Consider the following 14,161-nt stretch of genomic DNA (forward strand, 5'->3'; position numbering starts at 1 on the left):
CTCCTCTCCCCTGCTTGTGCTCTTTCTTAAAAAAAAAAATAAAAATAAATACAAAATAAAAAAAAATCAGAACCCACAGAATGGGAGAAAAATTCCTACAAATCACATACATATCTGATAAGGACCTACCATCCAGAATGTATAAAGAACTCTTACAACTCAACAATTAAAAGATAACCCAGTTTACAATGGGCAGCTGATCTGAATAGACATTTCTCCAAAGAAAATATACAAATGGCCAATAAGCACATAAAAAGATGCTCAACATCTTTAGTTATTAGTAATTAGGGAAATGCAAATCAAAACCAAAACAAGGTAGCACTTTCACAACTACTAGGATGGCTATTATTAAAAATCAAAAAAATAACTGTTGGTGAGGACGTGGAAAAATTGGAACCTTTGTACACTGCTTGTGGGGATGTAAAATAGTTTGGCACTGTGGACAACAGTCCAGTGGTCCCTCAGAAACTTAAACAAAATTACCATATGGCCCAGTAATTCCATTCATTGATATGTGTCCCAAATACATGTACAACACATATGTACGTTTATAGCAGCACTAATCACAAAGGTGCAAGCAAACAATGCAAATGTCTATCAATAGATGAACAGACGAACAAAACAAATGGTGGTATATGTATATATACACCTCTCTCTCTCTCTCACACACACACACACAGTGAATATTATTCAACTATAAAAAGGAGTAAAAGGAAATCGATTACTGATATGTACAACAGCATGGGTGAACCTCAAAACTGTTATTCTAAGAAGCCAGACACAAAAGATTACTTATTGTATGATTACATTTATATGAAATATCCAGATAGGTAGATCCATACAGACAGAATGCAGATTGGTCACTGTCAGGGGTGAGAGGAAGGAGGGAATAGGAAATGATTAATTAATGGGTAAGGGGTTTCCTTCTAGGTGATGAAAATGTTTTGGAACTAGACAGAGGTGGTAGTTACATAACATTGCAAATATATATAAAGCCACTGAATTGTTCCCTCTAAAGTGTTTGGTTTTCTATTATGTGAGTTTCACCCCAATTAAAAAACACCATGAGATACTCCATACCCACTTGGATGAGTATATTAATTTTTTAAAAAGCAGACAATAATAAATGTAGGTGAAAATGTGGAGATATTTGTATCTTCATACACTGCTGGTGGGATTCGAAAATGGTACAGCCACTTTGTAAAACACTCGGGTAGTTTCTCAAAATGATAGTTATCATATGACCCAGTTTTACTTCTAGAGAATTGAAAACATATGCTTACACACACAAAAATTGTATGCAAATGTTCATCACCTTATTCTTCACAGCCAGAAAGTGGAAAAAACTAAATACGTATCAACTGACGAATGGCTAAGTCAAGTGTGGTGCGCTCACACAATATATTATTATTCCGCCCTTAAAAGGAACAGTATGGATGAAGCTTGAAAACTTTATACCTAGTAAAGAGGCTAGACCCAAAAGGCCACATACTATCTTATTCTATTTATATGAAATATGAGAACAGACACATTCATAGAGACAGAAAATAGAATAGTGGTTGCCGGGAGCTGGGGGCAGGGCAGAATGGGGGGTGAATTCTAATGGGTACCAGGTTTTGTACTGGTGATAAAAAGTTTCTAGAATTAGATAGTTACGATGTTTGCCATCTGAAACCACTGAATTGTATATTTTAAGAAGCTGAATTTATCATATACTAATTATCTCAATAATAAAAAGAACTAGATCAGACGATCCATTTGAAAATAAAATGAACCTTGAACTATACCTTGTATGATATCCCAAAATTAACTAGAAATGTATCATAGAGCTGATATAAAACCTGAAACTATAAACGTCTAGAGAGCAAAAAAGAAAATCTTTGATATCTTAGGTTAGGCAAAAATTTCTTATATATGATCCAAAATTAAAAGTATGATATAAAAAATATGACCCAAAAATTTAAAAATTTGTAAGGTGGATTTGATCAAAATGTAAACCTCTGTTTTTCGAAACAGCATGAAATAAACAAGGCATAAAGTGGAAGAAAAATATGTAAAGTACATATGAGATTTGTACATATGCAAACAGTTAAGAATTTTTTACATAAGAATCAGTATAAGGCCATGTTAAAATTTCTAGAAAAACCAACATAAGAAAACAAACAACTCAGCTACAAATGGCTAAAAGATTTGAAGAGACACTTCAAGTTGTGGATGACAGAGGAAAAGATGCTCAATATGATTAATCACTAGAGAAATGCAGTAATTAGCCACACTAATATAGCACTCCTATGCCCATTAGAAGGGCGGAAACTAAAAGGACCAACAATACCAAGAGCTGGTGAAAATGCAGAGAAACTGATGGGAAGACAAGATTGTACAGATTCTTTGGAAAACAGCTGAATAGTTTATTATTCTGCCAAACGTATATTTACCGCAGGATCTAGAATTCCAAATCCTGTTACACACCCAAAAGAAATAAAAATATGTATTCATATTTCAATATTTATACAGACTTTACTCATAACTGCAAAATTTACCAACTCAAATGTCCTTCAAATGGGTAAAGAAATTATGGTATATCCATATAATGGAACACAATCAACTGATACATACAACAGCATGAACTTCAAATACCTTATGCTAAATAAAAGAAGCCAGACTTAAAATGCTGCATGTTGCATGATTCCATTTATGATATTCTGGGAAAGGCATAACCACAGGAACAGAAAAGCAGATCCATGGTTGTCAAAGGATGGAAGGGGAAGAAGAGGTTCATAACAAAGAGGCACCAGGGACCTCCCTAGGGTGATAGAAATATTCTCTATTTTCACTGTGAAGGTGCTTATATAATTGTATGTTTGCCAAAACTCACAGAACTGTACACTAAAAAAAAAAGTGAATTTCACCATGCATACTATAACTTAATAAGTCTGACTAGAAAAACATGGTTTTACAATGAACACACATTTGAAAAATATCAAATTAGGCAAAAAAAAAAAAAAAAAAAGACCCTGTATAAGCAGGATCATTTGGCCTAATAAAACTTCTCTAACCAGCAAATGTCTTTTAGCCCCATGCACTTATATTTAGCCTGCATTCAAACAAATGAAATCAGATGAGCAAAATTATGCTATGTTTTAATCACAGACATACAGTACTTGCCTTAGCCAAGTAACATTCCCTAGCATTTTAAGCAAAAAGCATTCATGAATTTAATAGTATCCACCAATTCTCCAAATTTTAAAAAGCATATTTAAGGCCAAACTGACACCAGCAAAGTCCTTACCAGTTTAAAGGGAAGCAAAAATAAGATAAAAACAGAGAGGGAAACAAAACATAAGAGATTTTTTTTTCTTTCACAGTTTATTGTCAAGTTGGTTTCCATATAACACCCAGTGCTCATCCCCACAGGTGCCCTCCTCCGTGTCCATCACCCCCCTTCCCCTCTCCCCCACCCCCATTAGCCCTCTGTTCTCAGTATTCAAGAGTCTCCCATGGTTTGCCTCCCTCCCTCTCCCCAACTATTTTTTTTTTAATATTTTTATTTATTTCTAGGAGAGAGAGAGACAGCGTGAGCAGGGGAGGGTCAGAGAGAGAGGGAGACACAGACTCTGAAATAGGATCCAGGCTCTGAGCTGGCAGTCAGCACAGAGCCCGACGCGGGGCTCGAACCCACAAACCGCGAGATCATGACCCAAGCGAAAGTCGGACGCTTAACCGACTAAGCCACCCAGGTGCCCCTCTCCCCAACTATTTTTTCCTTCACCTCCCTCATGGTCCTCTGTTAAGTTTCTTCTGTTCCACTTATAAGTGCAAACATATGGGATCTGCCTTTCTCTGCCTGACTTATTTCATTTAGCATAACACCCTCAAGTTCCATCCACATTGCTACAAATGGCAAGATTTCATTCTTTCTCATTGCCATGTAGTATTCCATTGTATAGATGAACCACATCTTCTTGATCCATTCGTCCATTGATGGAAACTTAGGCTCTTTCCATGTTTTGGCTATTGTTGAGAGTGCTGCTATGAACATTGGGGTACATGTGCTCCTATGCATCAGCATTTCTGTATCCCTTGGGTAAATTCCTAGCAGTGCTATTGCTGGGTCATAGGAGAGTTCTAGTGTTAGTTTCCTGAGGAACCTCCACACTGTTTTCCAGAGGGGCTGTACCAGTTGACATTCCCACCAACAGTGTAGGAGGGTGCCCGTTTCTCCACATCCTCGCCAGCATCTAGAGTTCTCTGATTTGCTCATTTTAGCCACTCTGACTGGCATGAGGTGGTATCTCAGTGTGGTTTTGATTTGTATTTCCCTGATGATGAGGGATGCTGAGCATCGTTTCATGGGTCTGTTGGCCATCTGGATGTCCTCTTTGGAGAAGTGTCTGTTCATGTCTTCTGCCCATTTCTTCACTGGATTATTTTTCAGGTGTGGAGTTTGGTGAGTTCCTTATAGATTTTGGATACTAGCCCTTTATTCGATATGTCATTTGCAATATCTTTTCCCATTCCGTCAGTTGCCTATTAGTTTCATTGCTTGTTCCCTTTGCCACGCGGAAGCTTATCTTGATGAGGTCCCAATAGTTCACTTTTGCTCTTGATTCCCTTGCCTCTGGGGATGTGTAAAGTAAGAAATTGCTGTGGTTGAGGTCAAGGAGGTTGTTTCCTGCTTTCCCCTCTAGGGTTTTGATGGTTTCCTGTCTCACGTTTAGGTCCTTTATCCATTTTGAATTTATTTTTGTGTATGGTGTGAGAAAGTGATCTAGTTTCATTCTTTTGCACGTTCCTGTACAGTTCTCCCAGCACCATCTGTTAAAGACGCTCTCTTTTTTCCTTTGGATACTCCCCTGCTTTGTCATAGATTAGTTGGCCATATATTTGTGGATCCAAATCTGAGTTCTCTATTCTATCCCATTGGTCTATGTGTCTGTTTTTGTGCCAATACCATACTGTCTTGATGATGACAGCTTTGTAGTAGAGGCTCAAGTCTGGGATTGTGATACCTCCTGTTTTGGTTTTCTTCTTCAGTTATTACTTTGGCTATTCGGGGTCTTTCGTGGTTCCATACAAATTTTAGGATAGTTTGTTCTACTTTAAGAATGCTGGTGCAACTTTGATTCGGATTGCATTGAATGTATAGATTGCTTTGGGTAGTAATGACATTTTAACGATATTCTTCCGATCTATGAGCATGGAATATTTTTCCATTTCTTTGTGTCTTCTTCAATTTCCTTCAGAAGTTTTCTATAGCTTTCATCATACAGATCTCCTATATCTTTGGTTAGGTTTATTCCTAGGTATTTTATGGTTTTTAGTGCAATTATGAATGGGATCAGTTTCTTGATTTCTCTTTCTGTTGTTTCATTATTGGTGTATAAAAATGCAACCGATTTCTGTACATTGATTTTGTACCCTGCAACTTTTCTGAGTTCATGGATCGGTTCTAGTAGGGTTCTGGTAGAGTCTGTCAGGTTTTCCACGTAGAGCATCATGTTTTCTGAGAAACGTGAAAGTGTGACTGCTTCTTTGCCAATTCTGATGTCTTTTATTTCCTTTTGTTGTCTGATGGCTGATGCTAGGACTTCCAGCACTATGTAAAACAACAGTGGTGAGAGTGGACATCCCTGTCGTGTTCCTGACTTCTGGGGGAAAGTTCTCAGTTTTTCCTCACTGAGGATGCTATTAGCTGTGGGCTTCTCATAAAAGGCGTTTATGATATTTAAGTATGTTCTTTCTATCCCGACTTCATAGAAGACTCTTAAATATAGAGAAAACTGAGGGTGACTCGAGGGGAGGAAGGTGGGGAGAGAGGCTAAATGAGTGAGGGGCATTAAGGAGGACACTGATTGTGACAAGCACTGGGTGTTATATGTGAGTGACAGATCACTAAATTCTACTCCTGAAACCAATATACACTGTATGTTAACTAGCTTGGATTTAAATAAAATAAGTAAATCAATAAGCAAATTATAAAAAGATTTTTTAGGTTGTACTATTTTCAAATCTCTAGAGATCTGTAACTAAATCTTAGACTACCTGCCAGCGTGGTGAACTGTATCCGAGCTTGCGCTCAGAATTTATCTTTTTCTTTTCTTCCCAATTCTTAAATTATAAGTTTACACACATATTGTAACAGTAATATGAATATTATTTAATTCGGTCAGAAGCCAAAAAGTAACCAAGGATTAATGGTTATACTGACATGTATTGCAGAATTTACCGTCTGGGGTAGGTTTGACATTCTAGATAATTCCAGATGATGGTGACACATAATCTTTATGCTCTTCCAATTTTGAAACACAAAGACCAATGTTTTAAAGATTGTTTTTTTTTGTTTTATTTTAATAAGAATTGTATTGTGTCTCTGGCCATTCTATATTTTTAGAACCCAGAAGAGAGTATCTCACAGATGCAGTGACAGGTGCTAATAGGTACTTAGGAAGCCCAACTGGCTTTACAAAACAAAAAACCCAGCAGTGTCAGCAATTATCTTTGCTTCTCAAAGGACCATTAGCTCACTCTCAAGGGACTTCCTGGCTAAAATCCTCAGTAACACTAGGGTTAGAGGTGATCATGACTCACTGGCAAACACTAGAAGCTCAACAAGTGAGTGCTCCCCAAAAGCAGCCTTGTGCCACAGTGACTGGAGTGCTCTGAGTTGCATCCACCCAGTGGCTTCTTTGTCCTTCTACATCTTGGTATTCAACAAAATAACCCATCTCCCCTAAGACAAGCTGACACAAGAGGCAGAGAAACAGAAGGGAATAAAATACAGGGAAATATCAACAAATAAAATGTGGAGTACCTTGTTTTCAGCTAATTCCTTTTCCAAATTGCATTTTTCTTGAGCTAGTTCTTTCTCTGTATTATTAACCTGCCCAAGGAGGGGAAAAAAAGAAATGAATCAATTTTAAAGCAGCTGACAGGCTCTACTACAGCAGCCACACCCTGCATGTTATTAATACCTACACTGCAGAGATAGCACATCCTGTCAGAAAAGGGGCCACTCAGGGAGTCTCTGAGGCAGAGCAGACTTCACAAATTGCCCTGAAATTAGAAAGACACGTCTGCATGTCAGACTCTGCTGGTTCCTTCCTAAATAGGAAGACCAGGCCGTTCCCCCTTAACCTCCATTGTCCCACTCCTTCAGGGGAAATTAATTTTTTAAATCTGACCCTTTCACTAACATGAGGATGTGTGAACTATGAGTTGACAGTCACTAATGCAGTTTAAGGGCTAGCTATTTGGCATAGGCTACTCCACATGCTAAAAAACACAGATTAGCTACCTAAAGATATCTTTAACGGGCAACTCAGACAAACTGCATCTGGGTGGGCTCTATTTCTTTTCTTGTCTTGCACTCAAAATAGTTTTAGAACAAGATCACCACCCCAACCAGGAGGTAATATAAATGTGCTTCTACCTACCTCTTCCTGAAGTCTGTCTTTCTCCTCTAGCAGAGACCTCTTCTCTTGCATCGATGCTTCCAATTCACCTCGCAATCTTCCAATAGTTGATTCCAGCAGCTCTTTCTGCAAGGCTGCCCTCTTCTCAGCATCCTGTGCTTTCTGGATACACTGATTATGCTCAAGGATTAAATGGTCCCTGGAGGAAGAGAACAAGGAGACATGAGCACTAAAAGAGAGTTCTTTAATGGATTCATGTTCTCAGAGAGCACATTGCCTGAGAGCAGTTACCAAAATGTTCTACCAAAACTAGTTCCTTGATGGCAAAGTCTTTATCTTTGTATCTGGCCCAAGAAATGCAGAATTAAGCGTTCTGATTAAAGCATAAGAAATACAAAGGCAAGAATGAAAGGTACAGAAGTTTTTGCCTATAATTTACTTACAGATGTGCCTGGAGTTGGGTTTTCTGATTCTGAACACTCTGTAGCTCAGTAGTGATACTGGCATGGGCTGCATCCAGCAAGAAGTTTTGTTCTTGAAATGTCTGTGTCATCATTTTCTGCTCTACCTGAGTTTTAAAAGTATTATTAAAAGCTGAGATGTCACAAAGTGATTTGATGGGGCATCATTCAATGATACTGAACTTATGAAAGACAAATTTTAATATAAATAAAACCTTTTTTAAAGAATTTCATGCTCAGCTCTCTCTGTCCCCAATCTGACGTGACCACAGTTCTATCATTTTATAGCTCTACCAGCCAACAATGAAGATGCATTATCTACCCAGCCTGCTGAAGAATTTATAAAACTCAACATGAACATATTTTTAGATAAAAAATTCTATTAAGAATATTTTGGTACTTTAAAGTTTCAATATGACACATACTTTATTTTGAAAAGTAAAACAATAACAATGCATATAAAGTGGAAAGATCTCTTCACCTATCTCTCCCTCGCCCCCATCAAATAATCCCACTTTCCAGGGACAATCATGTTAATAATATGGTGTGAATTCTTTGGAAAATATTTAAAAATGCACCCAGATACTGTGACAGCAAAAGTACTATATAGAAATATCTAGGAGATTTTACGGATTCAGTTCCAGACCACCACAATAAAGCAAATATCACAATAAAGCTAGTCAAATGACTTTTTCATTTCCCACTGCATATACGAGTTATGTTTACACCATACTACAGTCTATTAAGTGTGCAGTAGCATTAGGTCTTAAAAAACAATGTACATAATTTAAAAATATCTTATTGCTAAAAAATGCTAGCCATCATCTGAGCTCTTAGCGTCATCATCCTTCTGCTGGTGGAAGGTCCTGCCTTGATATCAATGGCTGCTGATCAGGCTGGTGGTCGTTCAAGGTTAGGGTAACTGTGCACGTTCTTAAAATAAGCCAACAACGGGGGTGCCTGGGTGGCTCAGTCGGCTGAGCATCTGACTTCAGCTTAGGTCATGATCTCACTGCTTGTGATTTTGGGCCCCACGTCGGGCTCTGTGCTGACAGCTTAGAGCCTGGAACCTATGTTGGATTGTGTGTCTCCCTCTCTCTCTGCTCCTCTCCTGCTCACTCTCTCTTTCTCTCAAAAATAAACGTTAAAATTTTTTTTAAATAAGCCAACAATGAAGTTTGCCACATCGAATGACACTCCCTTTCTCAAGCCACTTGTCTGTAGCATGTTATGCTGTTTGGACAGCATTTTACCCACAGTACAACTTCCTTCAAAATGGGAGTCAATCGTCTTCAATCTTGCTATTGCTTTATCAACTAAGTTTATGTAATATTCTCATTTCACCAGTCACAGCATCTTCACCAGGAGTAGTCCATCTCAAGACACCACTTTCTTTGATAATCTATAAAAAGCAACTCCTCACTCATTCAAGTTGTATCATGAAACTGCAGCAATTCAGCATATCTTCAACCTCTTTCGATTCTGGTTCTCTTGCTATTTCCACATCTGCAAGTACTTCCTCCACTGGAGTCTTGAACCCCTCAAGGTTATACATGAAGGTTGAGATCCATTTCTTTCAAATTCCTGTGAATGTTGATGTTTTGGCCTCTTTCCACAAATCACGAATATTCTGAAAGGAACCCAGAATGGTGAATTCTTTCCAAAGGTTTTCCATTTCCTTTGGCCAGATCCATCAGAGTAATCACTAGCTATGGTAGCTTATAGTCTTATGAAATTGATTTCTTAAGACTTGAAAATTAAAATTACTGCTTGGTTCATGGATTTCAGAATAGATGTTGTATTAGCAGACATGAAAACATTAATCTCGTCCATCTCCATCAGAGCTCTTAGGTGACCAAGTGCATTATTAACAAGCAGTAATACTTTGAAAGGAATCTTTTTTCTGAGCAGTAGGTCTCAACAATGGGTTTAATATATTCAGTAAATTGGAGTGCCTAGGTGGCTCAGTCAGTTAAGGGACTGACTCTTAATTTTGGCTCAGGTCATGATTTCACAGATGTGAAATCAAGCCCCCTGCCCTTGGGCTCAGTGCTGGGCATGAGGCCTGCTTAAGATTTTCTTTCTCCCTTATTTCCCGTCTTGCTCATGCACATGCACACACACTCTTAAAAAAAAGTTAAAAATACTCAGTAAATCATGTTGTCATCAGATGTCATCCAGGCTTTGTTGTTCCCTTTATAGAACACAGGCAGAGTGGATTTAGCATAATTCTTTTTTTTTTTTTAATGTTTTATTTATTTCTGAGAGAGAGAGAAAGAGACAGCATGAGCAGGGGAGGGTCAGAGAGAGAAGGAGATACAGAATCTGAAGCAGGCCCCAGGCTCTGAGCTGTCAGCCCAGAGCCTGATGCAGGGCTCGAACCCACAAACCATGAGATCATGACCTGAGCCGAAGTTGGATGCTTCACCGACTAAGCCATTCAGGCGCTCCAAGGATTTAGCATAATTCTTAAGGGTCCTAGGATTTTCAGAATGGTCAACAAGCACTGGCTTCAACTTAGGGTCACTTGCTACCATTTGCCCCAAACAAGAGAATCAGCTTGGCTCTTTCTGCTCAACAAAGTGGCTGAGCAGCAAATACGGAAATGAAGATTTTGTTAAGAACCTGACTCTTGCTCTGACCCTTTAGATTGAGCCTAGTGACACCATTTACAATGTCAATGCCAAAATCCAAGATAAGGAGAGCATTCCTTGACTAGCAGTATGTGATTTTTGCAGACCAACAGTCAGAGGATGGCGGCACTCTCTGAGACATAAACATAAAGTTTCCCTTACATTGAGCAGGGCGGAAAAAAGAGAGTCAGTCTGTGTTTTGAAGCCAGGCATTGACTTTTCCTGTCTCGCTATGAAAGTCCTAAATGGCATCTTCTAATGGCATGTTTTGTCTACATTGAAAATCTATCATTTAGTGTGGCCACATTCATTAATCATCTTCTAGATCTCATAGAGAACTTGCTGCCGCTTCTATGTTAGCATTTGTTTCCACTTTTGTGTTATGGAGACGGCTTCTTTCCTTGAATCTCACAAACCAACTTCTCTTAGCTTGCAACTTTTCTTCTGCAGCTTCCTCACCTCCCTCAGCCCTCATAGAACTGAATAGTTCTTAGTGCCTTGCTCTGGATTAGGCTTTGGTTTAAGCAAGTGTTGTAAATGGTTTTATCTTCTATCCAGACCACTAAAACTTCATCCATAACAGCAATAAGGCTGTTTCACTGTTTTTTTTAATTTTTTGAAATTCTATTTAAATCGAAGTTAGTTAACATATGTGTAATAATGGTTTCAGGAGAATTTAGTGATTCATCACTTACAGATAACACCCAGTGCTCATCCTAACAAGTGTCCTCCTCAATGTCCATCACCCATTTAGCCCATGTCCCACTCAACACCCCTCCAGCAACCCTCAGTTTGTTCTCTGTATTTAAGTCTCCTATGGTTTACCTTCCTCTCTGTTTTTATCACTATCTATCATTCATGTGCTCAGTGTAGTATTTAATTTCCTTCAAGAACTTTTCCTTTGCATTCACAACTTGGCCTAACGGTGCAAGAGGCCTACCTTTTGGCCTATCTTGGCCTCTGACATGTCTTCCTCACTAAGCTTAATCATTTCTAGCTTTTGACTAGTTAGAGATGTGCAACTCCTCCTTCCACATGAACACTTAGAGACCATTGTAGGGTTAGTAACTGGCCTAATTTCAATATTGTTGGATCTCAGGAAATAGAAGTCTGAGAAGAGGGAGGGAGCGATATGGGGAATAGCTGATCAAAGAAGCCAGAACACACAACATTTATTACGTTTGCCATTTTATATGGGCATGGTTTGTGGCACCCCAAAATAAGTACAATAATACATCAAAGATCACTGATCACAAATCAGCAGAACAAAAATAATGAAAAAGTCTGAAATGCTGTGAGAAGTACCAAAATATGACACAGAGACACAATATGAGCAAACTGCTATTGAAAATTGGCACCGACAGACGTGCTAGATGCAGGATTACTGCAAGTCTTCAATTTGTCAAAAATGCAATTATCTGCGAAGCAAAATGAAGCAATATATGCCTGAAACTGTTGTGCATCATTTGTTTTCTCTGGCTCATTATGTTGGACTTATCAGAACGTAACATTTTTATACACATCCCCTCTACCTACAATGTATAAAACTTTTGCAAGTATTGTGCATATTAGCAATTACTTTTATAAACATATTTTAAAATACTTTTATCTTAAAAATATTTGATTGCAAAGCAAACGGTCATACTTTGGAAAATAAAATGCCACTTGTGTAACATTCCAAAGTTTAAAAATGCTTATGAATGTTTAAAAGTTTAAACACTCCAAAGTTTAAAAAAGTTTAAAAGTGTCACTTATGTCACATTATTCATTCTACAAAACTGTTAGTCCACAAAAGTAGAGATTTTGTCTTGTTCACCACTATAATCCCATCTAGACCCAGCATCATACCTGCACAGAATAAACACTAAGTGCTTGTTGAATTAATGACAAATATTTCTTGAATATTTGTTCTGTGCAGTGGTTAGCACTATGGGAAATAGCAAAGATATATAAGACAATATCCTTGGTTCTATGAAGCTCACAAAGTTATACAGGAAGTGAGTCATGCATATAAACTGCTAGAGAATGCACAGAGAGACAGCATAATGTAACAATTACAAACACTGACTCTGGAGTGAGACATAGGTTTCAATCCAGCTTTACCCCTTGCTAGTTAGGTGACTTCTGGCAAGTTGATAAATTTCTCTGAACCTCATTTTTCTTTATTTATAAAGTGAAGATAATACTCCTTTACATAATGGCTGCTAGAATCAAAGGATGTAATATATTTAAAATCCTTAGCACAATGCTTGGTATACATTAAATATGCTCCCAAAAGAGTGAGAGCTATTATTATGATAGTATGTTTAGTGTCCTAGGAGTAGAAGTTAACAGAAAAAACTGATCCCTTCTGGTTAGAGTGAGCAAGCTTCCTGATAAAACTGAGTCTTAAAGAATGAACAGAATTTCAAATAGCTGAAGGAGTAAAGACCATTCTTGGCAGAGGGAATACGGCATAAGCAAAATGGGGAAGTACTGGCGTTTAAGGAAAAGTAAGTATTTTAGGGTCAGTCATAGTGTTTTCTATGATTCTATAAACAATAGGACAGGTAATTACTTTTCTAAAATAATAGTATTTGAGAAGAAACCATTAAGAGAAAGCACTGAGTATAAGGCTAAATGACTACTCTGATTAAAACTGAAAACTGCTAATTAATAATTTAGTAAACTTCTTGGAATTGTTAAAATATTTTATTTATTCATTTGGTCATGCACATTTCCTTATCTCTTAGCCAAGGAGTTTTATTATTGACTCTATCAGAAATGGACTAGTATTAAATGAATACCTGTAGAATGGCTTGATGGTCAGCAATAATTCTGGCATTTTCCATGCTAACAGTCTCGAGCATGCTGTTCAGCTCTGAACACTTCCTCATCAGTTGGTCATTCGAAACCTAAGGCAATATGTACAGCATGTTAGATCTCTCCAGTAAATAATTGTTTCTACTTATTAACCATTATTTTTAATGATGGCATAGTATTTCACTCTGTACTTGAACCTAATTTATTTAGCCTATTTCCAATTGATATTTTGTTAGATAACACTTTCAGTATTTGGAGTCAACACCCCACATAATTCTAAATAAAAAGGAGAAATTTGTTCATCTGGTGGAGCAGTTTCAACAGTTTCTTCACAATTCTCAACACTGGTCAGACGGAGCTAGATATCTACAGAACAGACTTTACAATGTAGATGCCAAAATTATAGAAATTCATTCCCAAGTTAGATGAGCATTCCAAATTGTTTAGCTAATAACACAAAATGTCTTAAGTTCTTTCACTACTAATTAAAGTATTCATAAAAGCAAAATATAGATAATTTTACCATTTCACAAGATAGAGCATCCAAAATAAAACAAAACTCATTTGTACAACAGATCTTTCATAAAATTCTATTGTCTTTTGTTTGATATTTGAAATTCATATTCCTGTGGAAAACATTTATCGTAATTATCAGTCATTTCTGCAAATTGTATTTGCCAAGGATCTTATCTTTTAATGAACAAGTTCTTCAAGGATGGGGACAACTAACTCTATAGGATTAAAAAAAAAAAAAACACTCAAAAAATGCCAACAAGAAAAAAATGAAAAATTGTCTGGAAAACCTGAGTGGTATGTATAGTACACAAGTTAGGAACATGTTCAGGAGCACTTT

The 14,161-nt window shown here is 37.5% G+C and overlaps 1 protein-coding gene across 6 annotated transcripts in view; it reads right to left on the reverse strand.

Moving 5' to 3' along the window:
* CCDC150 (coiled-coil domain containing 150) overlaps nt 1-14,161 on the reverse strand; it is a 101,961-nt gene that overhangs the window by 56,073 nt on the left and 31,727 nt on the right. For all 6 annotated transcript variants that reach the window (XM_039248964.1, XM_039248966.1, XM_039248965.1 and 3 more), the window contains 4 exons: nt 13,293-13,400; nt 7,856-7,980; nt 7,434-7,611; nt 6,812-6,880 (listed from right to left, as the gene is read on the reverse strand). In XM_039248964.1, coding sequence (XP_039104895.1) covers nt 6,812-6,880; nt 7,434-7,611; nt 7,856-7,980; nt 13,293-13,400 — 480 coding nt within the window. The remainder of the gene's footprint in view (nt 1-6,811; nt 6,881-7,433; nt 7,612-7,855; nt 7,981-13,292; nt 13,401-14,161) is intronic.

This window comes from Hyaena hyaena, unplaced genomic scaffold (assembly GCF_003009895.1).
Source record: "Hyaena hyaena isolate Hyena2069 unplaced genomic scaffold, ASM300989v1 scaffold_325, whole genome shotgun sequence".
Lineage (NCBI taxonomy): Eukaryota > Metazoa > Chordata > Mammalia > Carnivora > Hyaenidae > Hyaena > Hyaena hyaena.